This window comes from Trachurus trachurus (assembly GCF_905171665.1).
Source record: "Trachurus trachurus genome assembly, chromosome: 8".
Taxonomy (NCBI): domain Eukaryota; kingdom Metazoa; phylum Chordata; class Actinopteri; order Carangiformes; family Carangidae; genus Trachurus; species Trachurus trachurus.
Window position 1 is genome coordinate 15,124,509 of NC_139905.1, and position 26,603 is coordinate 15,151,111.

General features: G+C 40.1%; 3 protein-coding genes across 4 annotated transcripts; 1 reads left to right on the forward strand and 2 right to left on the reverse strand.

Moving 5' to 3' along the window:
* Window positions 1–3,321: 3,321 nt before the first annotated feature.
* Window positions 3,322–11,701, reverse strand: cant1a (calcium activated nucleotidase 1a). 2 transcript variants are annotated; one of them, XM_083977200.1, is made up of 4 exons: window positions 10,851–11,701; window positions 6,123–6,791; window positions 4,340–4,543; window positions 3,322–4,248 (listed from the first exon to the last, which is right to left on the reverse strand). In XM_083977200.1, exons 2-4 carry the CDS (start codon window positions 6,766–6,768, stop codon window positions 3,878–3,880), a joined length of 1,221 nt encoding a protein of 406 aa, XP_083833326.1. In that variant the 5' UTR covers window positions 6,769–6,791; window positions 10,851–11,701; the 3' UTR covers window positions 3,322–3,877. The 2 variants fall into 2 exon arrangements, with proteins under 2 accessions (XP_083833326.1, XP_083833325.1); XM_083977199.1 differs by lacking the exon at window positions 10,851–11,701 and adding an exon at window positions 9,174–9,360.
* A 137-nt stretch (window positions 11,702–11,838) lies between these two features.
* syngr2a (synaptogyrin 2a) lies at window positions 11,839–15,257 on the reverse strand. The gene is made up of 4 exons (XM_083978180.1): window positions 15,036–15,257; window positions 13,636–13,873; window positions 13,364–13,497; window positions 11,839–13,245 (listed from the first exon to the last, which is right to left on the reverse strand). Exons 1-4 carry the CDS (start codon window positions 15,138–15,140, stop codon window positions 13,048–13,050), a joined length of 675 nt encoding a protein of 224 aa, XP_083834306.1. The 5' UTR covers window positions 15,141–15,257; the 3' UTR covers window positions 11,839–13,047.
* Window positions 15,258–16,186: 929 nt separating this feature from the next.
* On the forward strand, window positions 16,187–25,054 carry LOC310989364 (transmembrane channel-like protein 6). Its single transcript, XM_083976400.1, has 20 exons — window positions 16,187–16,386; window positions 16,714–16,832; window positions 17,079–17,210; window positions 17,348–17,473; window positions 17,632–17,740; window positions 17,841–17,928; window positions 18,020–18,277; window positions 18,372–18,556; window positions 18,647–18,791; window positions 19,283–19,426; window positions 20,183–20,340; window positions 20,895–20,982; window positions 21,147–21,244; window positions 21,336–21,431; window positions 21,522–21,597; window positions 21,689–21,822; window positions 24,144–24,320; window positions 24,457–24,535; window positions 24,748–24,829; window positions 24,924–25,054. Exons 1-19 carry the CDS (start codon window positions 16,331–16,333, stop codon window positions 24,799–24,801), a joined length of 2,322 nt encoding a protein of 773 aa, XP_083832526.1. The 5' UTR covers window positions 16,187–16,330; the 3' UTR covers window positions 24,802–24,829; window positions 24,924–25,054.
* Window positions 25,055–26,603: the final 1,549 nt, after the last annotated feature.

Here is a 26,603-nt window from a genome sequence, read left to right on the forward strand (position 1 = left end):
CTTACTTATTTATCCTTATCTTTTTTGTTTGCTTGTTTGTTTGTTTGTTTTCTATTTTTGAGATTCACATTTGGGAAGCATCAGTTTGCATATATGTTTGTTGATCTTATCGTTTGTTTATTTTATTGTTTGTTATTTACTTTGGAATATATACTTGAAAAAAAAAATGCAAGGTACAATTAAGAAAATTAAATGATTATGATTATGTTTGTGAAGGTGAGAAACCTTGCAATAAAGTATTAAAAAAAAAAAAAACTGCTTCGCTATACAGACCAAGTACCCTGCATTAAAAGACAGCCTCTAGAATTTTTTGAAAGAAAAAATATAAACTCAGGAGCATAAGCAATTATCCAAGGCCACCACGTCATCAAATGTTTCTGCACTGAGAGCATCACTCTTAGTGGCTTGGTAAAATATAAGGTCTTTACTATTGGTGAAGTCGGTCCTGCCTGCTGCCAAGGACAATTACATTAAAATTTCAGCGGACGATGCAGTTAAAAAGGGAGAACAACTGTTATTCGAGAGTTAATGAGTCACAGTGGTAAGCAATCCAGGTTGATAGGTCTATCGATGTTGACAGTGTAAGACAGTCAGACCCCCACCCTGAAATGTTGTCTCTGAAACAATGGAAGTTTTACCTCAGCCTGGATGTAACCTCTTTGTGTATTTACACCTTTTGGTTATTAGTGATTTAATCAATTATCTTTGTTAGAGTTTCACCATTTGATGACTGTCTCTAATCACTCAAGTGTCTCAGTGCGAGAAGTAGAAAGGTGTAGGTGATTCATTGTCATATGAAAAGACCCCCTGATGATCAAAGGTCTCCAGATGCGAATGGTATCTCCATGCAAAGTCCCAATTGTTATGTGATTAGAGGTGTTTCTGTTCTGGTTGGATACTTAAGGGAAAGAGCAAGAACCTCACTTGGAGTTGATCTGCTTACCAGAGCTCCCACACATCGAGTGTGTTGCATTATCTGTTTCTTAAGTATTGTTACTACTTGCTATAGTTTGTTCATTTTGTACATCACAATAAACTGGAATGTTAACCCTTAATTTCTAATATTGCCTTACAGAGACTTTGTTCCAAAAAATTAAGAATCTGTTATTGGATATTTATTTGGTCTTTAGTTATATGGTAAGTTTCATTTGGTAACATTCATACCCTTAACCTCTGAGTTGAATAGAAAAGATTGAGTATCATGTCCTTTAACCATTGAGTTATATTTTATGACCTCTGAATATCTCAACCTAGGTGTCAGGGCTGTTCTTCTATGTTAAGAAGGTCACTGAATAGTTTAAGTCTATATCTGCCATCCCTGAACTAAGTTAGTCTAAAAGATCTTAGTTATATGGTAAGTTTCACTGGGCACTATTCACACCCTTAACCTCTGAGTTGGACAGATAAGATTGAGTATCATGTTATTATACCTCTGAATACTTCAACCCAGGCATCAGGGCTATTCTTCTATGTTAAGAAGGTCACTGAGTGGTTTTAATAATCTATACCATCACTGAACTAAGATTGATTCCAGATTTCTTAACAATAGAATTGATTCTAAAATGTTTATATTTTAAATGATTGATTAACTTTTAACTTTTAAAGAGTAAAGTTATTTTTAAATGGAGTCAGATTAAACGAGTAATTACTTTACTTTATTTTGAAAACATCATCTTAACACCGGAAAGACAAAACACGTATTGGGGAGATATTGTTAAATACTGATGAATTGTTCCTCCCTTACAACAGCAGCAATATATTTTTCAGGAGGATGTTCATAAGGATATTTTATGCAGGGCCGTTGTATAGGGGAGAACGGTGATGACAGCGCCCAGTAGGGCCCACAAAAAACCCCAGTAGTCTAATCTTTGTATGACTGAATTATTCTGGATAAGACCCTGACTAATACTCATAGTAATGCTGCATTAGCATCAAAACAAAGTAAATAAAAAATGATAATACATACGTAGTCTAAGAAAGAAGCGGAAAAGTCAGGGAGCAGGGGCCCACTTAAGTATTCTTTCAGGGGGCCCAGAATTCCTAGCAACGGCCCTGATTTTATGTGCTTTATTGTTGCCAACCAATACCACAGCAAAGGAACTATTCAAGTCCTTGGATGTCTACAGTACATATCAGGAAAACAAGTGAATCGGTTATTTTGTGTTGGTGTATGCACGGATGGAGCGGCTGCCATGACTGGAAGGCTTTCACTACCCGAGTCAACGAGGTCGCCTCTGAATGTGAGCCAGCCTACGTACTGTGTAATCCATTGAGAAACGCTGACCACCCAAAAAATAGTCACCTGAGCTGAACAACGATTTGCATGATGTGATTAAAGTAATTAACCACATCAAAGAACATGCCCTTAACTTGCATATGTTGGAGCAGCTCTGTGAGGGGATGGACGCAGAGCACAAACACCTGCTCTTATACAAAGAAGTGAGATAAACCTAGTTCACTGGCCACAGCTTTTAAGTTTCTAGAGCCTCTGCTGAGATTTTTGTTTTTCAGAAAAACACTCACCTGGCAGAGTGGATTGCAAAACTTGCTTACATGTGACATATTCAACCGGTTCAAAACTCAAGCTGTCACTTCAGGGTAGAACGGCAACTGTCTTCAGGTCTGCAGATAAAGTTGCAGCATTTAAAGTCAAACTGGACTGGATGTATGGGAAGTGAATATGATAACTGACATGTTTCAAACATGAGCCGGGATTTTGCAAGAGACAGAGCCTGGGCCCTCATTCTCCCAACTGGTTCGTAATCATCTTTCTTATCGTTCAAAAGAGTTTTTAGCATTGCTTCCCCAACCTACAAGAGACCCCCGAACTGGGAAAGAATGGATCTGACTGTGACCCATTTGAGAACAAGCCAGGTGAGTCGGAGATCAACTGCCTAAGATCGCAAATGATGGTGGACATAAAAGTATGTTTGCTAGCTAAATATTCTTAGGTCACCACAAAAGCACTGAAAACCCTGCTTCCATTTCAACATCTTATCTTTGTGAGGTGGGGTTCTCCTTTTTGCACCACCGGTCCATGGTCCATGGTGCAAAAAAAGGTGGGTCTCTTCCAAACCCAATGAGAAAGCAGCGATAAAGGGAAGGGTTTGCGTGAGTGTATTCCTTAACCCTTCTGCTGCTTTACTCCGAGACTAGTTTGACATCTGAAATAGAATAATCAGGATGCTGGACTCTTTCTCTTTTCTAGCTGAAATTTGCTTGAGTTTTGTTCAAACACTTAGCGCAATTCAAACGTGAATTATACAACAAGAATCACGTAATAAGAATCAAGATTTTACTCAGTTAACCTTCCAAAAAAAACATTACATACACCATAATTCATATTTCACCACAAGATATCCTTCAAATAATATTGATTTCATTATGAACAATAAAAACAAGATTTTAGCTATTCCATTGAAAATAGCATGAATGGTGTGTACAGAGTGATGCTGCATGGAGCAAAGGGGAAAAACCTTTGACCTTTTGAGAGTGTACAGTATGTGCTTGAAAATGTATGCTTTAGGAAATAAATCACAGTCTGATAAATCATTTTATACATTCATCATTAAAAAAGGTTACAGTACTGTTGAAGGCCTCCATGTGGCCTCAGGCCTGGGTGAGGAGATGATGCGCCAAGACATGCTGGCATTATTCAGTCCGACATTTTCTCAAAATCCCCAAAACAAGACCACACTTGACAGTTTCATTACAGTTTGTATCGAAGATGATCCTTTGAGGGCTGGAGCTGAACCTCTTCCAAACCCAATGAGAAAGCAGCAAGTACATTAATTTCAACAGTGGCTCAATTGTAAACACTGTAGAATCAAAGTTCAGTGGCCTCAGGAGCAAGTCCCGCTGACTCTGTGTGTGTCGCCTATATGAACTCCAATCCCTCGTATTTCACATCCCCAATTTTTGTTTCAGGCAACAGAATGCGTCCGTCAAGCGTGAAGGCCATGATGTATGTTGCAATCTTTCCAGCGTCCTCCTCCGACTTGAGCGCTAGAATGATCTGGTCGTCCGTGTTGGGGACAAACTTGAAGGAGGAGAATCCGTGGGTAGGGTTAAGCGGACCCACTTCGCTCACAATGATGTTTTTGAAGTCCGGCGGGCAGCTGAGGACGAGGTTTGTGCCACGCCGCTCGTCGGCCGTCTCCTCGTAGCGCTCCTTGCTGGCACGGCGAGGGAGGAAAAACCAACGCTGCAGGGTGTCGCTCCACGCTGCCGACTCGTGGATCAGGTAACCTGTGGAGATTCGGACAGATGTGGTGAAGAGAAAAGCAAAGAGCGAGAAATAAAGAGCAACTCTCCAGCAAGACTGGATAAGCATCCTCACCTGGTGGCTCGATTCCTGCGGCGGATTTAAGCAATTTGTACGTGGGAACCCAGTTCTCATGTCTCACATCCCCTCTGAAGCCGATCACCTTCACCCACTCTGGGTTGTTGTTGACGAACTCGCCTTCAGTGGTGGTCCACTCCTTCCCAAGACCCCCGACATACAGGTGCTCGTCCTTCACTGCCAGCCACTCAGCTTTGAACCCTAACAAATGAAAGTGGCAGAGTATTGATGTGAAAATTAAAGTTAAAGCAACACTATGTAGTTGCTTAAACTTAAAGCAGAAGTAAGCGATCCGGTCGTTTTGGCTAATGCTGCGTTCCAGGTAGGCTTTTGAAACCGTAAATTACAGCTTCAAGTCACAACCTACGACTTTGTAGCGTTTCAGGCAACCCACTCGTGTTTTTCCGACCTGTTTTACCTGTGAAAGTCACTATAACGGCCACTCGTAACTTCCGACCCGTGAACTCGTACCAGATCGAACTGGTATGACTTCACAGGTCGGAAAAACACGAGTTGCGAGTTTCCTTGAACGCACCATAACAGTCCTCGTCCCTACGTCACCACATTCACGGCGTCCCTTGGCTGCACACACAGCCCTGCATGCCGTTCTCTCTCCTCATTGGATAAAAACTGTAGGATACGATAAATGTTTTCTCCTCGGCTCAGAGCAGAGCAGAGTGACTGACAGACCCTTGTTTCAGTCCAAACACTCTATGTAAGTGATTGCTGTCAGAAGATAGAACTATTTAAGACTTATATTAACACAAATATATCACTTACTTCTGCTTTAAAGAGGAACTATGCAGGATTTGTTGAGCTTAACTATGCTACATTTTTACCATAATTAAAACAGCTTTGGGGTAAATGTGACGGTATAAAAAATGGCTTAACTTGTTACGAGTCACTTATTGTGTCTCTTGGCTGAAAAGCAACCTTGCAAGATCAATGTCCCGGTGTCCCAGCTCTCGTCTACGAGCCCCGTAACCCATAAATCTCTTGTTAATGACAGATTAAACTACACAAATATACACGTTGTAACATCATATATGATATATAACATGCAATGCTCTATTGATTAATTTCTCACTGACTTCGTTGTAAACAAATGCACATGGCCGGAAGGAGGGTTAGCAAAACAGCAGAAAAGCAACTTTACTTGCATAGTTCCTCTTTAAAATAATGTTTCTACAGTAAAAACAGTTAAAAGGATGAATCGTGCCGCAAATGCAACCTGCAACCTTCCTGGGTGGGGAGTGGACAGTACGAGAATTTGTTGACCGGGCTAGTGGCGGAGGAAAACAAAGAGGGTTTTGTCAGAGGAGGCGAAGAAAAAAAGCGAGAAGCCTAGCCAGAGTCTTGTGTGTCACCAGAGCTCTGGGAGGGGAGGCTGGTCGGCCGTGCGTCCCAGCACAGGGTGCACGAGTGCGGGTGAGAAGAGCAGGGAGACTGGGCTTGAGCTTGAACAAACTCAGACTTCCCCTGTAACTCTGACTAGGAGAGATTCTGGTGGGGAGTAAGAGAATTTTACAAAACCGGTCCAATGTTTAGGCTATTGGTGTTCGGAAACTACATAGTGTTGTTTCAAAGCTCAAAAGTATCATCAGCAGAATATTTTCCATTTCATTTCATGTAATCTATTGTCCACTCGTCTGCAGTTCACATAGCACATTCACAGTATGTACACAATATATGATGTATAGAAGTCACAAGCCACCATGACAACATGAAACTAAGCTACTTTTCCCCAGTGGTTTTAGTCTAGTAAAGTTTATACACTGACCTTTGGCGACGCTGCCATCGCCGTCAGGTAGGATGACCCAGGGCACAACTTTATCACCATCGATGTGATAGACTACACCCGTCCTGTCATCAACGGTGTACAGTTTCCCATTGAACGCCACCAGCTCGGACAGCTCCATACCCCTGCCTTTCTCCGACAGGTGGCTTTCCAACACCACCTTGTCTGTGTCCCATTCAACTGCCACCTTATCGCCGCTCTGTGACACCATCAGGTACCCCCGCCTCATGTAGCTGAACCACGTCAGCTGGTTGTCACTACGAGAGCTTGTGTCCAGGTCGGCGATGACTGCGATGCGGTAGCGCGTGCCCTGCGGCGTGCGCTCGGGCGGACTGAGCGGGTAGGTGTCATTGTAACGGGCATCGGACTGCTGGCTGTCGCTGTGACCGGCTCTCCAGCTGTGTGATATGGTGGAGTGGGGGCGAAGGCCTGTGCTGAAGTGCATGAGGAGCAGCAGGATCAGGGTCAGGGAGCCAGCCACGGCCACGATCGGCCTCCACTTAAGGCGGAAACGAGGGTCAGTGCCGTTGGCCATAGACGACAGCATAGGGAGTCCTCCTACAGAGATACGCAGGGGGTTCATAGACTCATTCTGCTCCAGTCGGGTGAAACCTGGGGGAGCAGGCATGGGGGATGCAGGCCTGGAGTGACCTTAAGGGAAAAACAGAGAGAGCAGGTCACAAAGGAGAACAGCAGAAAAGAGAAGGTGACACCACTTCTGTTGGATCATAGTTTTGACTCTTTAAGGGTGTGCAGCAGAAATACCAAGACTGGCATCTGCCACCTACCCTTAAAGAAGCTCATAGTGAGTTATGTTCTTTGTTAAGTGACGCTTTGTTTCTCCTCCCATTGTAAAACTATTAAACTGACAGGAAACCGAGACCAAATGACTCTCTCTCACAAACAGACCTGCTTAGAGTGCATCAGAGGAATGTCTCAGACCATGGGTCAAATGAACAGCTGCAAACGACAGACAAACAGACAGCAGGCAAACTGGAGAAAACCAGCCAAATCTGCTGTTTTCAACAAGTACACTTGGTTTTTTGATAGTTGACTGTTAACAGACTTATACTACTACGTAAATGGGAAACAACAACAACAAAAGGACTATGATCACTCAGGTGTGAATACAGAAAACCTGACAAACTTGAAGGAGAAACAATGAGTGGGGTAAAGAGGCATTCTCCAGCTACAGGCTGGTCTGACCATTGTGCTCATGATGAGGTTGTCGAAATGTTACAATATTTAATCATCATATCTCCTTCATAGTTCCTTTATAATCCATAGTAACCATTATAGCCTATTGTAAATAACTCTACTCATAAATGGTGGTGTTCATTCTACCAGGGCCCCACCGTAGCTCTACGAGTAGGAGCAGTCTGACTCAACTATTTCCATTTGTCATTTGTCTAAGAAAAGTCATGTATGGTTCCTTACAAATCCTCTTCTAACATCATCACATACTTTAATCATGAGTAAACCTCAAATAATCATTAAATAATAATGGAAAATGCTGTCACAACGGCAAAAGTCAAGAGTCATAAAGAAAGATCTGTTACGGAGTAATATGTGTTATTATCCAACATTTTGGAATCATATTAGTCACACCAAGGATGTATTTTGCTGCTTAGGAGCACAACTTTTCTATTTGTAAAAGAAAGACAGAATGGCTCGGCCTCACTATTCATTAATCCTGTAGCCTAGTACCTGCCAATTAATGTGAAAACTCAAAAAATATGAAACTGTCCTGACATTCAAATTCTAAAACTCCACTTACGTACTCTCCATAAGCAGAATCTCTTCAGCTCTAAATCCAACCGCTATCCCGAAGCTCAGCAGATCATTCACTCACCCTCTACCTTAATTATTACTTTAAATTAAGGGAAGAACTCAAACGAGTAACAGTATTCCGGGTGAAACATTAAACAAGGAAGGAAGTAGTTCACTTAAGGTTGAGTGAATACCAGGCAGCAACGTGGAGGCTGGGAGGAGCCTGCTCAGTGACAATGAAGGGACGGCACCTGTGAACAGGTAAATCAGGAAAGACCCAACCAGCTGCCTGGAGCAGTAAGACTTCCCTTTGTCACAAACCACAGCCCTGATTTTTTAAATACTGATCATCAAATAGAAAATAGATGATCAACTTGTTATGAAAATCACCGATTAAAAAAATGCAGAAGCTCCAGTTTATCATTGTCATTGTGCAGACTTGCTGCTCTTCTGTATTTCATACTGATACTAATTGAATAGATTCGGATTTGATGTTACTCTTTTTTAATTTAAAATACAATAAATCAACAAAATAAACTGTAATCTAGTCTAAAAATGCATGCCCTGTACAAAATATCTTACACATTGCCAGTCAATTATTATTATATTCATATTTTTAGTGTTTTGGAATATCGGTAGGAAGTCATTTGGGGCTCTGCAAAATTATGGGAAACAAATCACTATTTTGTGATGTTTAATGGATGGATTCATAGACAAATGAATTAGTAGATAACTCAACAATAATAAATATAATCACTAACTGTCTGTATCCCTGGTTTAATTCAATTTTAACATAAAACTTTATGTGATAGAGCAAAGTGAATGTGAGGTATAGGTAATAGAAATATTCTAAACCATATAACGTTACCACATGGTACTACTGAGCTAATGTGCTATAGGAGTCTCAGCCACCCATCGCACATGTTGTGTGTATCTGCTGCACTCTACGCTTGTAGGGTCAATAACCTGCTCTGTAGCATAAAACTTATGTGCAATGTTCTTTAAATTCCATGAACTGCAAAAAGCTGGTCTCAGGAGCTTCGCCCTCTGCGGCCTACACATGGCTGCATTTCTCTGAAAGGAGAGCAGGAGCTGAATGACTCTTTCATAAGAGGGCGCCGAGCCAAACAGCAGTCCATTATGACAGCTCACTTTGCGGCAAAGAAAACTATCCTCTCTGAAACACACCACCAACAAGTGGCTGGGAGTTAATTACCTAAAAAAAAAACCTTAAGTTTAGATTCTGATTTGAAACAGACTTACCCCTCCGTCTCCTCCTGCCAGAGTGCTGAACCTGTGTCATTTATTTTACTTCTCAAGAGCTCCGAAATCAACTCTGAGCTGCAAACTGTCCTTCTGCTCCCTGAGTATTTGCAGCGTAACCATGACTAGGGGCTGTTAGAGTACTAGTGAACTTTAGCTAGACTTGGAGGATTATTTTCAGTCCAAAGGGGAGGCTTTAGCAGGATAATAACACAGCTCAATAAGTTATCATTCATCTTGGCAGCCTGTGAATGTACAGAGGTTAGAAAAAAATAAAACATTTAGCCTATTAATTGCACAATAGGTCTACCTGCATAAAGGTGAAAGCTTTATGCAGGTAGCTTGGATCCTACATAACAAGGGCGCTCACGTGACGTAATCAGTTCTTTGAACGCTCTGAGGCCAGAGTTCAACCTGATTATAACATCACTACAGGCAATGTGAACAGCACAGGAACTCATAGTAACGTTCATTCACCTGACCCATTTAACTCCCTTTGGGATTCAGTCCAAAAAAAATGTTGACAAGATAAGTTAGATGTGTAGAAACACAATATGCATGAATTATGAAACAAGAAATTTGTATTTTCTGAGGTGAATTGCTTGTTATACTAGGTAAACTTCTGTGACAGATGAGGAAACTGTAACAGTTCCAGCATACATGTGACCTCCAAACGTTTTATATTGACGCCATCGGCTTCCTAATAATAAACCTAGTAATGAGTAACTGTACCCTCATGATCTAACAAACAGTGGATTAGGAAGCAAACGACCTCTGAGTTTCTTAGAGTCATTTCCCTCCCTAAGTTGACATAATGTAGTCTACAACATAGAGGCGACACTCCCAGCTCCTCCCTGACAACACAGGCCGTTGCGCAGCTCTGTAACAGGAGCTTTACAACAGGGAGAGAAGTTGAGCTGTGACTTTGTGAGCGTGCGTCTCCGCTTTAAAACTGCTGTGCCACCAAAAAAAGCATGACATCTGGGGAGATAGGCTTCAAAGGAAGCAGATAAAGGAGCTAGAAAGTGTGTGTGTGTGTGTGTGTGTGTGTGTGTGTGTGTGTGTGTGTGTGTGTGTGTGTGTGTGTGTGTGTGTGTGTGTGTGTGTGTGTGTGTGTGTGTGTGTGTGTGAGTGAGAGTGAGAGAGAGGAGGGGGGGACCCATAAATAGTTCAGTCAGTGCTTTAAGGCAGATTCTACACATCAAGGAACAGATGTGCATGACACTGTGTGGCTGATTTGCTGCCTTCTTGTCCAGTGAGAGGAATTAGATCGACAACATTGAAGAGTAACTTAGCACCATATTAGAGGCCCCTGGGGGGTCTATAATCTAAGTCTAAGTCTATAATCACACACACACTGTCATTGACAGATCTTATAAACAAGATAGGGCAGTTAGTTTCTATAGGAGGGCTGGTGACCTGAAGTCCCCCTCTCCTCCTCCACACCTTTGTATACAGTCTATGCTCCACACACACATAAATAGGCTACATCTCTACATTTCCCTGATGTGTGTGTGTATGTATTTGCCTGTGTGTGTTACCTTGTTTCCTTGTCCTGCCAGCACTGTAGAGGTTAACACACACACATAGACATAGACATAGACACACACACACGGACGTGCCATCACAAATGGCTGCGTTCACAAGCGGCCAGGTAACAGCGCACTTCGTACTCACCGCAGAGGTTAGATGTTGAGCTCGCAGTCCACTGACGGCTGGAGCTCACATGTCATAGTTACAGCGTCGCCTTCTTCCTCTGCTCCTTCTTTCTTTTACCTCCGTTTGCGTTTAGCAGACAACCGACCATTACTTCCTGTGTGTACCGATGACGACAGCATCGTGCACTGCCTGCCTGCGCGCGCCGTGCGTACGCGTACAAGAAGCGCTGCCTTCAAGCGCAGTGGGAAATATGGTAACTTTAAAGTAACGAGCGCACCGCTAGCACGAAAACCCAAAACCTACACAATGTTTTAAAATAACAAATAAAAAATATTAAAAAAAAAAAAAGCTTACCCGCTTAAGATAATGACACGAACATATTATATGGATGATTGAAGGGTCACCGGTCCTGTGGGCCAACTTTTCACTTGAACAGAGATAGCACAGAGACGAAAAAACGGACAAAACAACGACCATAATGAGAAATTCATCAACCAAAGAGACACAAAACAGAGGCGAAAACTATTTGTCTATGGTCGAAACGATCAAGCCACCGGAAACAATCATAAATGCATTGGGTCTTGTGGTGGAATGGCGTACGTCTGTCCGGACTTTGATGGATTTAACTGATTTACCATAAACGCTTAAAATTATTCGAAATGAAACCAAGACCTCCCATTCAAAACTACTTTCCTTCGTTGATTTAATTCATGCAGGCCTATCCCTTCATAACCTTTAAAATAAATCTAAATAACTGTCTGCTATTGTGTTGATATAACGCGAGATTTTTGACATGTTAATATTCTTTGGTGTAGTAGGTACTTATATTACACACGTAAATGAAATAAGTTTACTGTTTAAAGGTCATTATGGTGCTGCCTACACTCTCCAGCTACTCATCCAACAACACAATCACTACTCAAATATTTACCAAGGGAGCACAGGCCTGCACAGCGTCCGGTTCTCCCTTTTAAAGACGGATGTAAAATATGGGTGGGCCCAAAACTTCAAAACGACATCAGTTTTTATTTGGCAAACCTTGTGTTATACAGAATACTGTATAGTACTTTGATGGAGAAATAGTGTAAAGCCATTGAGCAAGACAGAAAAACTGCAAAAGTGTAAAAAGAAAAGGTACAATTACCTTTTGTATGTGAAATACAAGAAAAAAAAGCAAGAGGACAAAAGAAATGTAGAAAAAATATGGTTTGATTGTCATACACCTAGACTGAAAGGCTTGTGTAAGCTAATAAATATATCAATTACCACAATATCAAAGAATTCCTGAAATCAAACATTTCCTATTTTAAACATTGGAGCTGAACTCAATAAGGCACACTGAACTACTGCAGAATTAGCTCTTTATGAGCTATTTCTGTATGGTTTGGCTACATCAAAACAAAACACCCTTAAATACTAAACTAAAGTGTAGCAGAAATGGATTAAACATTACAATCAACAATCTTAGATCAGATATTGGCAATTAACAACCCCCCAAAGAAATTAACTGTGTTTTTCAGTGCATTAAAGCCATTTTTCAGTGGTTGATGATTAAAAAAAAACAAAACAAAACAAATCAAAAACAGTACAGTAGTTACAGAGGGAACATTTTCAATGAACCCATTGATTAAATAATATGGGTTTGTTTTGAGATTTAAAAAAAAATAGAACATTAATCCCAGTTTTGCTTAATTATTGCATTAAACTGCTGTATAGCACTTTGACAATCATTAAAATATATGTACTGTAACAGTAACATATATCAAAAAACATCTGTCCATATCAAAAATGCAAAGCATACTACCAGCTGACTAAGTAAATCTTAACCTGTTTCTCTCCTGTTAATTCTTTGATATTGACAGCTCTCTAATTGCACTCAGACACAATTGGCGCACTGCAGTAACATCAGGTGTTTTGCTTCCAAGACAACAATGGCACCCTCCTCCCCTCCATTACCAAGACAATCTCCTTTTGACAAAATAATATTTTCAGAGTTCAACTGCTGCGTGTAGCACTGTGAAGACGGCATCAAACAGCTTACAACAATGGAACAAACTAAAAACACATCAGTGCACACAATATATGCAAACACTTTCTGCAGGAGGAAAACCGGAGTGCAGAAAACAATCCGAGCTGTAAATGAAACCATTGGCACATGTCTTTATTTAAAAAAAGAAAACTCCCTTGTTGGATTCATGCATTTGAATTTTATCCTTCAATAAGTTGGAGGTTGGTACTCCCCTGGCTGCTCCTGACTGTGGGAGAAAGGCGACTGCTGGTAGCTGGTGGGGCCGCTGGCGTATGGTGTGGGTGGGTACGGAGTAGTGTGATCAGTGGCTGGGTCTCTGTACTCCTGGTCGAATTCACTCACACCCTGACGATACCTTGCATACGCAAAGTAGGTCAAGATTGCCTGTTAAGAGAGAGGTCTCGGTCAGTGAATGGGTCTTTTACAACCAGCCGAGTTGTGCCAGATCAAGTGAATTTGTTAACCAAATGCAGGCGACACGAGGAATTGAAGAGAGGCTCACCCAGCTGATGACTGAGAAGAAGGAGAAAGCCACGATGGCTCGAGCAGCGTCACCAGTGGCGCTGCCATCAGGGGTCTTGGACCACAGGTTGGCCAGGAGACAGAAGCAGACGAACCAGAGGAACGTCCAAGCCGCTGTCCCACGAAGAAAATACAGCAGAGCAAAAGCCAGATTAAGATGAAATATCACAACAATATTACCCTCTCAACTTGACTTGTACATTTCCTTTATTCTGGTTTGGGTACAAGTCTACAGCAAAACCAGAGCCTCACCTGAGAAGACCAAATCTCCTATAACGATGTATTTTCTTTCTTTGGCATTGCTGATCTGTGGGAAGTAGCCATCCAGGATGAGGAAGGCAACACAGGCCAGGAAAGCCAGGACTCCAACGCCAACCCCGTAGCTACAGGCACTGTCCACACCATTGAAAATGCATTTGGTTTCACCCTTTGTAAGCGGGTTTGTGTAGCCTTCTGCTGTGATTGTTGCAAACACTATAATGGAAAATAACTGCCAAAAAAAGGGGACATAGTATAGTATGTTATGATATTGCCAGTGGGACAGATATGGTGAAATATGTTTTAGTCAAACAGTTGTTTGGCTGTGTAATTCACACACATGGCTCACATTACAAAACAGCTTTCACCTTAAAACACAATCTAAATTCACATGAAAACATCTGTCTGGCCAGTTCGGGCATGTGAACTTGAGCAGATGGCACTGGAGGAGTTTCAATTCCACATCTATTTTTAGACTGTTTATACTACAAGGAAAAGAGCGACATCTTCTGGGAGGGACTGCTACTGCTGATCAACTTTTTTTTTTTTTTTTTTTCCCACATTGAAGGTAAATCAGTTTGTCCATAATTCGACTAACAGGTGGAAAACAAACAAACTATTCAGAGACCATTTTGATTTGCAGTTGTCTGCTGGTTCCTAATTTGAGGTTATGATAAAATCTTAGTGGTTATTTCTGGATAAACATCGTCAGATGCTATTAGTAGCAAGATGTAGATTCAAACACAAGGTTTAAGTTATTTATTTTATTATTTTACACTGTAAATGTGATTGTCTTTTAAGCACCGTTTCTTGAATAGCTCCATGTAGTTAAGCTTCAGTATTATCATCATGATTATCACATGACTAGACTTTCACCTCCCCAACTTGAGCATTTGAATACAACTTTGCAGCCCAACAGATGACGCTGGAAAAGTTTCATTTCCTGATCTCACACTCTTACACACCTGTGTGCTGTGAGTTTCAATTGTTACTGGTTAAAGTACACATTTAAGCTAGAATAATTTACGAATATTAAAATAATGAACCAAATATTGTCCATCATCATCATCATAAGGTAGAAATTATTGCGGTGACACAGCACTAGAGCAATGCTAGCAAACACGAGCTAATATCAACTACTGCTACGGGGGGGGGGAATACGTCTAAATCTACACCTTTTTTCGATGTTTATTCAAAGTTTCGAGCTAAACCTCAGTTCATGTCCGATGTTAGCTGCCCGTGACGCTAACAAGCTGCCACCATGAGTGTTTTGTGCCGACTGTGGAAGCGCACATCTGTTAACATACGGTCGGTGTAGAAGTGACAGTCGGCTAACTCTGCTGCTAACGCTAATGTCTCCGTCCGTGGTGTCACATACACATAAACACACTCACCCAGCTGAGGCAGCGCAGGATGGTCTGAGGCTGCCTGACAAAGTCCGCTAAGTCGAAGGCACTGCCGGCCAAAGAGGCTCCATAGGCACCCGCACCGCTCTGCATCTTGTCTGAGCTACAAGTCGCCTAACTAACTAACTAACAACACGCTACTGTAGGCTGCTGGTCGCTGGTGACAAGCCGAAAAACTTCCCCTGCTGTCATAAGTTGTGAGACTGTTTCGTTTTTTTTTATCAGACAACTTCCTGAAAAACTTCTAAAGTACCGCCCCTTCTGTGGTGCGTTCAGGAACGACACAAAAACTGCGTGGCTAAAAAAAACGCAACCAGGGAGAAACGGCTAAAAGTTATATTTCAGTTATAAGTTGGATTTTTCAACATTGATTCAAGCTGATAACCTAAGAATTTGAACAATTTATTTCGCGTCTTTTGTATGGTCCAGATATATACTGTATATATATTAAAAAAAAAAAAAAAACAATAACAACGATGATAGGTTTATAACCACTGCTACTTGGGTAGACTACTTTTTATATTACTACTAGGTCAACTACTACCAATACTACTACTACTACTAATAATAATAATAATAATAATAATAACAATAATAATAATGACATTTTGGTAATAACTTGGATTTTTATTTATTTATATATTTTACCATGTTATTTATGGTTATTTTACAGTTCCTCACTGTGTCCACGGGAGGGCAGCACACACTCATAATTCAATTTTGACCCCACACTCAGGTCATCTCTCTGCCTTGACTGCTTTTAAGACCTGTTCAAGAACAAGACACAACAAAATTACATTTTCTAAAAAGAAACCTTTCAAAAATAACATCAGAAATATTTATATAGGCTACATTGGAAAATTGGTATTATTGTGTGCTTACATATCTATTTATTTAAATGCAGGCAGCCAAGTCTAACACTTCACAAATAGCACATTGGTCACAGCTGTGTTGACAGATAGGGGGAGAGGAAGTTAGTAGTGTACCATAAGTCAAGTTTAGAGTGCTTCTGTCTTCCTTCTGCATTGCTTCTTCAATTCTGACACATCATTGATTGGTGACAAAGCTGGTCATATCCCAGCAGTTCTGCAGTACGAAGGGTTAGGGGGAGGATGTGCAGTCTAAGGGAATTGCACTGAAAGAAAAGGATTATTTTTTATCTGAATTTCACTGAGCAGTGCACGGCTTTGACTTTAAACTGTGGAAGTGTTAACAGAGGCCTCTGCATGGCTGACGCAGATTGATCCTGTTGTGTTTTCACTAAAAGGAGATCATCAGGGACCATGGCATGTCACCAGAGCTTCAGTGTGGACATTTGCGAAATAGATTCAGACTACCAGTAAGTTCTCTTTTCATCATTCTGTTCAAGGCTTGAGGGTTGTTCTGCTTTTGTTTTCAGATGTGCTATGCTTGTCAAGACTCAACATTGTTATGGCAGTAAATTTGTTTAGTGGGGAAAATTCAGTTTTTTGGACTGAGCCATCTTTGTGTGAACGTAATGTAATATTTGGAGTGATTTCCTCTTTAGTATTTAGAACTGGAAAGTATTTGGGAACTCTGAAGCATCCGACTTTCTGTACCATTTCATACTTGTCGAAGATGCAACATCCCGTATACTTTGACAAAAGCTATTGGGACTCAGGGTCTGAGTATTACTGTCCTGTAGGAACGTGGGAGAAGAGGAAGCAGATCAGATACCCATTCTCAAGGATGTTGAACAACCAGCAGCAAGCACCCAGAGGCTCCCTGAAACCCTGGAGGTGGAGGGGTTCAGACTACAAACAGGTAAAAACACTTGAACATGCCATTTACTGACACAAAATTTTAAATTCCAAAATCTACTGACAGAAAATCCTCTCAAATGGGCAACATTTACATTAAATGACAGTGAAATTAATCCCAGATAATTATATTAAAAAAAAAAAACTACCCTCAAATGTCTTTAAAATGACGAATGTGTACTTTTATTATCATTAAGCTGAAGACACTGAATATAATCGTGCTTTTGAAAATGACATTTTTCTTTTATAGACAGCTGTTTGACAGAGGGCGACCACATGACAAATGAAACTCTCGACACAAAGCAGATAAAGTCTTTGCAGAGGAACCACTGGTCAGCTGCTACCCAAAAGGTCCTCTCTTCATTGCCAAGTCGCACGACTGGTGAGAAGAAGTGTTTTTTGTGTGTGTGTGTGTGTGTGTGTGTGTGTGTCTATGTTGTTATCGGGTGTTAAAAAAATATATATATATATATATAAAAGTGTTTGTTGTGTGATTGTTCACATCCTTTGTACACACAGGGCAAAACACTGTCCAGAGTTCGCAGCTACAACAACACCAAGCTTCCTCCCATGACTCTTCTCATCCCTCCAGACCAATCCACGTTGACTTTGTTGAGGCTGCTGTGGAGGAAATTGGTCCTGAAGGTGAACAGAATTTGTTGAAACTGCTGAAATATTCCTGTTTCTGCCTTCCTGCTCTCTGCACCAAGAGTCAGTTTTAGCTGCAGCAAAGTAGCAACATCCACAGACGCGGCGGACGATGATATGGTCATTATTTTTTTCAAATTTTGGTTGATTGACAGAAAACAAGAAGGAGCTTCTGGCTTCCGACCTCCAAGGCCTGTCGGTGAGCGAGGGCGTGCGCAAACTGCGAGCCATGCCGCTGAGCCTGACGGATAAACTAGAAGTCAGGTAGCTGTGACAATGAAAACATGAAATCACATGCATAATAGAACACCCACACCTACAGTATACTAGTGTCTAACGGCCTCTTTTGCTCTCCTATTATTAGACGACTTGCTTTTAGTGATGTAGCTAAAACTACACTCACCAGTAGAACTATTCCATGCCACAGTGGTCTCTGCATGTACATTTTGAGGGTGAGTAGGCTACAAACACTGCTCCACATGAGGTATGAATTATTCTTCTTTATGCGTATGAGTCACACACTTGTGTTCTTTCTCCCCTCAGACATGGCGTCACTGCCAATTCAGCTGCCTCCCCGTCCTCAGCTCCCTACAGCTGTGGCACTCGGCCATGAAGAGACTGAGTGGACGCTTCGGAACTGGAGTTCTCTCCTACTTCCTGTTCCTCCGAACCCTTCTGCACTTTAACCTTCTGCTCTTTGTCATCAACGGCCTGTTTCTTGTCTTCCCTCAAGCCATCCACCCTCCTCTCGATGACCCTGATCTTGCCCCTTTCTCCTTCCTAAAGCTTCTAACAGGCACCGTAGGTTGGCCTTACATCACATCACACAGCCATCTGTACGTGTTTCTCACTTCTCCTAAACCAAATCATCCTTTCCACCTGCTTTCTCCGGCAGGGTTCCCTCTCTCGGAGTGTGATGTTTTATGGCTACTACACCAACATCGATATGAAAACTTGTCACGCTGCTGACAGTGTCTGTGATCCTGGCAGGCCCGAGATGGTGTCATACAGCATACCAGCGGCCTACCTCTTCACCATCGCCATCACCTTCTTCATCAGCTGCATCGTCCTGGTGGCCAGGTTGGACAGATAGACGTGACGCATGCATTCATTGATTTAAGTCAGTGTGTGTTGTGTCTTTCTTTTAACGGCTACACTCTCCTCCTGCAGCATGTCCAAGTCCTTCGGGAGAAGTTTTCATGTCCTCAAGTCTAGTGGGAATCTGTCAGTAAAAGTTTTCTGCATCTGGGATTTTAAACTCAGCAAGAAGACAGCCGTCACATTTCAGTCTGAGAAAATCAGCACTCAGCTCAAAGTATGCAAACATGTGAATATATTTATATATTTTATATTTATAATTTTTTTTTTTTTTTATCATTTTAATGTAAATACATAATTTCAGAGGCCCAGGTGATGGGTCCTTTCCAAACTGGAGCTTAAATGCATTTTCCAGACAACAATCTTGAATGGTGCCATTTTACGTTTAGTGTTCAATGTCATGCTCAGCCCCTTTGTCACATTATGGTTACGCTTTGACAGTTTGGGTACAGTGGTTTCTCACACAGGAAGTTTTAGCGCCATGGTTCCAACTATATGCTGCGTGAGTCTTAGAAACAAGCTCCTCAGTCTGCACATATCTATTTGAAATACAGTTGATGCTAGCTGTCAGTAGTCAATAGAGTTGAGAAATAAGTGGCACAGTTATGACACCAGTTATGATGACACGTTTCGACACAATGTGATTATCAAGTCAACAAATGCCATACTCAGTGAAGCTCAACATCAAATATGATGCTTTCCCGACAGGAGCTTCTGTCCGAGATGATCAGCGGAGAAGAAGAAAAGAGCTGCATGCAGCGCCTGGGTGGTCTTGTTGTGCGTCTCTTAGCATGGGCTACGTGTCTCAGCAGCGTCACACTGGGTTCCATGGGAGTCCACTTCTTGTCACAGGTTAGAGAAAGCTGTGCAACAACTGCAGTGCATTCACCCTGACAGACTTCACACATGGGCAGCCAGGCCTGACATTTTCTCAAGAATGACACAGAAATAACTGCTGAAAAACACCTTCCCACAACAGGTTATGACTTCCCCTTTTTCTGTCTATAGATACTTCCCATGTCCGTTATAATAATATGTAAATACAAATTATTTTTGTTTTGAGGAAACTAAAATGTAGCACATGTAAATCCAGCCGACAAGTTAATTAAATCCAGTGATCACTGTACTGGGAAACACTGACCTAATGTTTCTCATTAGTATCTGTTGTGCAGATGAGACATGGGAGTTCAATTTTGCCCAAAAGAGTCAGTAATATTGACAGTCAGTGACATGGTCAGGCTTATACATGTTTAAGGACTGACTCTAATGTTAATGACTATCAGCAGCTTTTTTTTTTTTTTTTTTTTTTTTTTTAAAAATCTTGAATTTTTCAATCAGGATAAATCTTGGTAACCAAAATTGAAACGATCTTGCTTCATAGTTGTTCCAAATTTAGCAGTTGATGGACTTTTCCCAGAGGCATTTTGAGCCCTCATAAAAGAAAAGATGGAACTTATGATTACATTTACGATGTTCCGTTCCTCCATTCGGCCTAAAACTATGCAATCCACTAATCAGGAAAGTCTTATCCTGTTTAAAAAAAAGGTAATTTTTTTCTGTCCTTGAGGTTGTTGTTCTGCAGCCCTTATTTGTCCCCTCCATTCACAGGCCAACATGGAACAGGGTCTTGACAGAGAAACTGAGCTGCTGATCTTGTCTGCAGTGGTGTCAGGTGTTAACCTGTTACTTCCTGGCCTATTCAACCTGTGTGCTTGGGTAGAGAAAAGTGACTCACCCAGCGTACGTGTCTATGTCTCCATCTTCAGGTGAGAGGAGGAATTCTGAACATTTACTTTTAACACAAATCATTCAAAGCATTTAAAATAAACTTCTATCAAAATTTGCAACACAAAATTCACATGGAATCATACTATAGCTACTTTGAAATGTTCTCTTTGATAACATTTCCATTTACAGGTTTGGGACATGCCAGCAAGTAGACAGTTTACTCATATAGATCTGAAAGATTTGATTTAACCCACTATAATTGAAAATTCTCATTTTCATATATTTGGTATTTGAGATCTGTCTCCTAAAAACATAAATAAAATAATCAAAGGGCTTGCTGAACCAAACTATTGACCTACACCAGTTTTCACCGATGTATATCATATTTACAAGTGTTGGAAAGTCCCCCAGTTTATGTAAATGTTGTACTATAATAACTATATCTACCAGAGGAATTGTTGCCTAAAACAATTTTTAAGTGAATTTGTTTTGTTAAGTTTCCAATAAGATTTTTTTCTCTTTGAAGTATTCTAATGTGTATATTTTCCCATAGTCGCTGGAAAATTCAAATGTTTTAAGACAATTTTCTCAGGAACCTGTTGTTGAAGATCAGTATTGTCGGAGTGCTGTGCTATCGCTGGCTTGGAATTGCTGTGGAACCAGAAAGGCATGGTTTAAAGGTTACACACAATCTTGTAATTGAATCTCTTTAAATTATGGTTTTGGAGAAGCACTGAGTATGGAAAATACTAAATGATTAAATGTGTGGTTGTTGCCATATTGATGCATAAATCTTTCAAACAACCACTTTTTGCAGATTCTTGACATTTCTGTGTCTCCACAGTGCTGGGAAACCTTTGTGGGGCAAGAACTTTATCGCTTGCTCCTGATGGACTTTATCTTCACAGTGCTTTACACTTTTTTGGGAGAGTTTCTGTGGAGGCAAGTTGGTGCTTAACCCACAACAACATGTAACTCTATTTTGCTAAAAGTATATTCTTTCTGTTAACCTAACCCTGAACTTTCATTTTAGGTTCTATATCAAGCAAGTGCTGAAAAGGGGAAGGAAGCCGGTGTTTGACATTGCTCGTAATGTGCTGGAGCTGATATATGGACAAACCCTTACTTGGTAAATGATGCTATGTTACACCACCATTTTTTGATACCATATTTAACAAGAAAGGTGAATTAAACATTAACAATATCCTGTTCTTCCCAGGCTTGGGGTACTGTTTGCCCCACTTCTTCCAGCAGTCCAAATCATAAAGCTGCTGGTGCTGTTTTACATGAAGAAGGTGTGTATTGCTTGTGTTGTCGTTTGACTGTTGCGCGCTATACTGGGTCGCAAAACAAATTTAACATTCTTTTCTTCTGTCTCAACCCCAGAGCAGTCTGATGCTCAACTGTCAAGCCTCCAGAAAGCCCTGGAGGGCTAGTAAGATGACAACACTATTCGTCTCTCTATTGTGGTTTCCATCATTTCTCAGCGCTGCCGTGTCTGTCAGTTATACTATTTGGACGTGAGTGCAACAAACAATGTCACCCCTCTTAATGAGTGTGTGACGTTCACAAGCAGTCTCTACACCAAAGGCATGTGTGACTACCACAGACAGACAGGACATAGTTCTCTAAATATCCTTAAAGCATAATGACAGCCCTACTGATACTAGGACTAAAGTAGGATGTATTCTGCATTTTTCTAATTGTAAAAGATCTATTGAAAAGACATAGGAAAATAGATTTTTTTTTACCAAATAAGTATTATGTTTATTTAACCCTTTGATGCACAACATATGCACACCCCCTCTAATGCGCAACATGGGTCTAAAATGACCCGCATTCATTTTCCATGAGAATTCATGCTGGGTGAGTGTTTCTTTGTGGTATCTTTTAAAATCAATATATTTTATGATTGAATCCTCCAAGTATCATTTGAATATCTTGTTTTTAATTAGTACAGGGTGTTATTTCCATTTTTACTTTCTTATTTTATGAACAAATAGACAAAAAGTCTCAGAGAGTGGACCAGTTAGCTAGCTAGCAGTTGACATTTCTACATTCTACTGTATTAGTTAACTACAGTAGAACATGTCACCAGCTAGCTAGCTAGGTAGCTGTTGACATGTTCTAGCTGGTGTCTACAATAGAATATTATTCTATTGTTGTCACCAGCTAGAACATGTCATCATGTTAACAGTTAGCTAACTTGCTAATATTAAGGTATTTCCCTTTATGACAAGTAATGTAGCTACTTATTCAAGGTAACTAAAACCTTATCAATTATGCACAGTTATCTTTAATGAGTCATCAAATGTTTCTTTAGGTAAATTGGAATAATTGTAAAACAAGTAAATATGATTATATGTGCTTAAAAAAGAATATTTACTGAAGAAAATGATAAATACTGTGCAGTGATTTCAAAGATATAACATTGAAATAGCCTACTCAGATAGAATAAACTATGGCTAGCTGTTGACCACAGTAGAATATGTCAACAGAGCTATTAATGGGGAAAAAGGACAAGTAATGACTAGTCATTATTGTAATCAAGGAAACAATGGTCTGTTGTTGGTATAGATAGTGAGGGAATGCTAAAATTAAAGTATTCTTGCTATACTTGTTTTTTCAACTGGTCCACTCACTGAGACATTTTTGTTCATTTTTGTTCACAAGTAAGAAATGAAAAATGGAAATAATGACCCCACTAATAAAAAACAATATATTAAATAATACTTGGAACATTCAATCATAAAATAGATAGATTTCAAAAGTTACAGCAAAGAAACTATCACTCAGCATGAAATCACATTGGAAATGAATGTGGGTCATTTTAGACCCATGTTGCGCATTAGAGGGGTAGTGATACAAAATGTGTTTTTATTAAAAAAGTGAAAAAGTAAAAAATAAAATAAGGATGTATTATGATCAAAAACAAGGTAATTGAGGAATACCTGGAATTCTATATGATGAAATACATTTTTCGCAAAGATATAGCACAAAAAAACTCACTCGGGTCACTTTAGACCCATGTTGTGCATCAAAGGGTTAAAACTGCAGCCACAGGTGCATCACCAGGAGAGATAAACCAGGCGAATGCTGGGCTGTAACACTATTAAAACACATCAATTAACCACAATAGCGTGCTGGTTGTCATATTATCTCATTTAGATTATGAACATTTGCACTGCTCTAGAGCTGTTAATATTTACCAATGTGTATTAAAGCAGAAGTAAGCGATCCAGTCGTTTTTCTGACTTCTTGTCACTTCTCGTCATGGATTTATTGGTCATCATCCCTACGTCACCACATTCACGCGCATCCGTTGGCTGCACACACAGCCCTTCATGCCGTTCTCTCTCCTCATTGGATAAAGGTTGTAGGATACAAGGAAATAAAATAAAAGTTTTCTCCTCGGCTTACAGCAGAGCAGAGTGACTTACAGACCCGTGTTTCGGACCAAACACTCTATGTGAGTGATTGCCGTCGGAAGATATAACTATTTAAGACTTATATTAACACAAATATTTCGCTTACTTCTGCTTTAATTGACTGCTGAAAATAGTTTCCAGCAAATCCTGTTTTATCCAAACAATTTAAGTTGATTTGTTCTTCTTAAAAATGTATATATTTTTTCATATATATACATGTCTAAGAAAATTTACTGTCAGATCCAGATATCTCAGATTTTGGAACCCACTGTCTGCAGTTAAAATAAATGCTGTTGAAGCTGCACTGTTTTCATGTGTTACATTAATGTAATTGAATTCGGAGCATGGCCAGCTAAAAAAAAGATTTTACTGTCCAAATACCAAAACAAAATCCATCCATCTGCTGTCGACAGGATTAAACCCTCAGCAGAGTGTGGCCCCTTCAGGAACCTCACAACAATGTATCAGTCTGCGAAGCTGTTGGCCCAGCACGTGAAGAACTCCCATCCAATCCTGTCTTGGCTCATTTGGATGTACAATTCTCTGGTGGAGAACCCGTTGTTCTTATTCCTTGTATCTGGAGTATTTTTGTGAGTTAAGATTCCACAGTCTTTCTTTCATTGTCCGATCATAATTTGCTATGCAGATTATATTGTGATGGTGTAGCAACAAACCTTTCTAACTGCTCCTGCCCTTTATGATTTATGCTTTCTGTTTTTATTTCAGAATGGTGATCTACTTATACTCTCAAGTTGTTGATGGCCAAAGGAAAGTCATAAGTCGGTTAGAAAAGCAAGTTGAAAACGTATGCATAATATATATACTATATTAAATAGCATGAGTCTACATGCTACGCTAATAGTGACAAATTAGTGCAATGTAAGGGTAAATGTGCATCTTAATTTGGAATGTTACTAGAATCTGCTCATTAAGACTATATAGTTTTGCAAGTATTTGGTCTTTTTGGACTTTTTACCTGATGATAGTATGATTTTTTGTGTGTTTTCTCCTTTATAGGAAGGTATGGACAAAAAATTTCTTATCACCCAATTGCAAGCCATTTGTGACTAGAAGAGTCTGGTTTTCCCGTGTAGATAAGGTGGGTATGTGTACTTGTCACTTGACACTTGTGGTATTAGTGTGAGCACAGTTTTCCATATGTTCCTGTTGTTTTTTTTCTTTCTCTCTACCAGGCTGAACAGCATTCACATCATAACGCAGTAATGGGCATGATATGACCTAATTAACAAGGATCTCACCTTCATTGTCATTTATAATAATTATAGAGCTCTTATTGTTTGTCGAACTACATGTTTTTGTATATATTTGTAGTTATTTTCGGAGTATGTTAAAGCTTATGAAAAAAATATTTTTCTTTTTCTTGAGTGTGTTGTATGAACTGACAAAATAAAGTATGTGTTGTTTGAATACACTTTTTCTGATTGATACAGATACTAGTGTTCCTCTATAATTATCTTAACATATGCAAGTAGTAATTACTTGCTTTTGTTGGGGTGTCTGATTCAGCTTTTGCATGTTTATGTGACATATGAATCCGTGACATGCATGTTACGCAACATACATCCAGCAGAACGAGAAGTTGCACATATACTCACATTCCAGACATACATCGAACCAACATGCTCTATTTGTTATTTCATCTGGTTTGATTGACAACCTGCTGTTGTATTAAAGTTTTGCCCCACTAGATCTTTGAAGATAAAAAATTTGCCCCCCAAAAAGTTCTTGTTAATTAGCACGATACAAAGGCTAAAAAAATCATTTCGATTTTCAGTCTCTTGATTGCATATTTTACCATTGAGGATTTTAACCCCCTGGCTACAGAGCTAGACTAGCTCTGTAGCCAAATTCAAGCTCAGCTAGTTGGGTTACCCACATTACTGCTGTAGAAGTGGGAGGTGATTTTCTTGCTGTGACAGAATGGCACTATATAAATCCACCTCACAACAGTGTAGGCTATTCTGTTTCTGATTCATCTTGCACCAACAAAATGACCTCGGGTAAGTAAACTGATTTAATTCCTCCTTCCTCAGAAGAACACAAAATCTGTAATTACCTCATTTAAAAAATACAGTTTTTTTCAGTTTTAAAATCCTTTTGAGATTATTCTAAATTTTTTTTAAATTAATTTACAGCATGTCAATTAACTACTGCAACTAACTTCTCTCTTCCCTCCAGATAAGATTGAAGACACGAAAGTATCTAAAAGAAGAGTGTTCATCAGTCTTCCAAAGAAATACATGGCTGGTTTGGCTGAACATTACGAACTGGTGATCATTTTTCTCTTATTCATTTATTTACAAGGAACTTCATAATTTCTATTTCCCCGACACTTGCCATGATGTTCATAATTTTCTGTTCGTTAAAAGGACCATGGACTGGTGATTAAGGAGTTAAACCCTTGTTTAAATGAAGGATATATTCAAGCTTACTTTAGAGAATGGGGCACTGTCACAGCATGTAAGGTAAAGACATTTTCTTATTTGATGCATAAACTGAAGATTTTGATTTTTTTTCCCAATTAATTCCACTTTCTGTTGAACTGGATTACAGATTAAAAAGTGCCCCGGCTCAAAGAAAAAGGTAATGGCGTATGTGAGGTTTTCTGCAGAGGAGGAGGCAGACAAAGCAGATTGGGCTGGTCCTCACTTTATTGGAGGTGGTGAAGTTGAAGTGAAAAGAGTTGTTAGTCCAAAGGTGAGTAAACTGTATGCTCTCCCCTTCTGTTGGAGCTTAACATAAAAAATAAATCTTTGTATTATTTCATCAGCTGACTATAAACAACTGTCTTTCAGATGGAAGAGAGCTCAGATGAGGAGATCTCCGTAGCCCCTACTGCACCACGGCCACGG

What these genes read in the sequence shown, in the direction of transcription:
- LOC310989364 (XM_083976400.1), top strand. Translation starts at nt 16,331, where the DNA reads ATGGCATGTCACCAGAGCTTCAGTGTGGACATTTGCGAAATAGATTCA. An exon ending in GGAGGAAATTGGTCCTGAAG is followed by an intron (nt 17,474 to 17,631) that starts GTGAACAGAATT and finishes GTTGATTGACAG; the next exon opens with AAAACAAGAAGGAGCTTCTG. An exon ending in GTCTATGTCTCCATCTTCAG is followed by an intron (nt 20,341 to 20,894) that starts GTGAGAGGAGGA and finishes CAATTTTCTCAG; the next exon opens with GAACCTGTTGTTGAAGATCA.
- cant1a (XM_083977199.1), bottom strand. Translation starts at nt 9,213, where the DNA reads ATGACACAGGTTCAGCACTCTGGCAGGAGGAGACGGAGGG. An exon ending in CGATGGCAGCGTCGCCAAAG is followed by an intron (nt 4,544 to 6,122) that starts GTCAGTGTATAA and finishes TTCATTTGTTAG; the next exon opens with GGTTCAAAGCTGAGTGGCTG. An exon ending in CGCAGGAATCGAGCCACCAG is followed by an intron (nt 4,249 to 4,339) that starts GTGAGGATGCTT and finishes GAATCTCCACAG; the next exon opens with GTTACCTGATCCACGAGTCG.
- syngr2a (XM_083978180.1), bottom strand. Translation starts at nt 15,140, where the DNA reads ATGCAGAGCGGTGCGGGTGCCTATGGAGCCTCTTTGGCCGGCAGTGCC. An exon ending in AGGAGATTTGGTCTTCTCAG is followed by an intron (nt 13,498 to 13,635) that starts GTGAGGCTCTGG and finishes TTCGTGGGACAG; the next exon opens with CGGCTTGGACGTTCCTCTGG. An exon ending in TCTTCTCAGTCATCAGCTGG is followed by an intron (nt 13,246 to 13,363) that starts GTGAGCCTCTCT and finishes CTCTCTTAACAG; the next exon opens with GCAATCTTGACCTACTTTGC.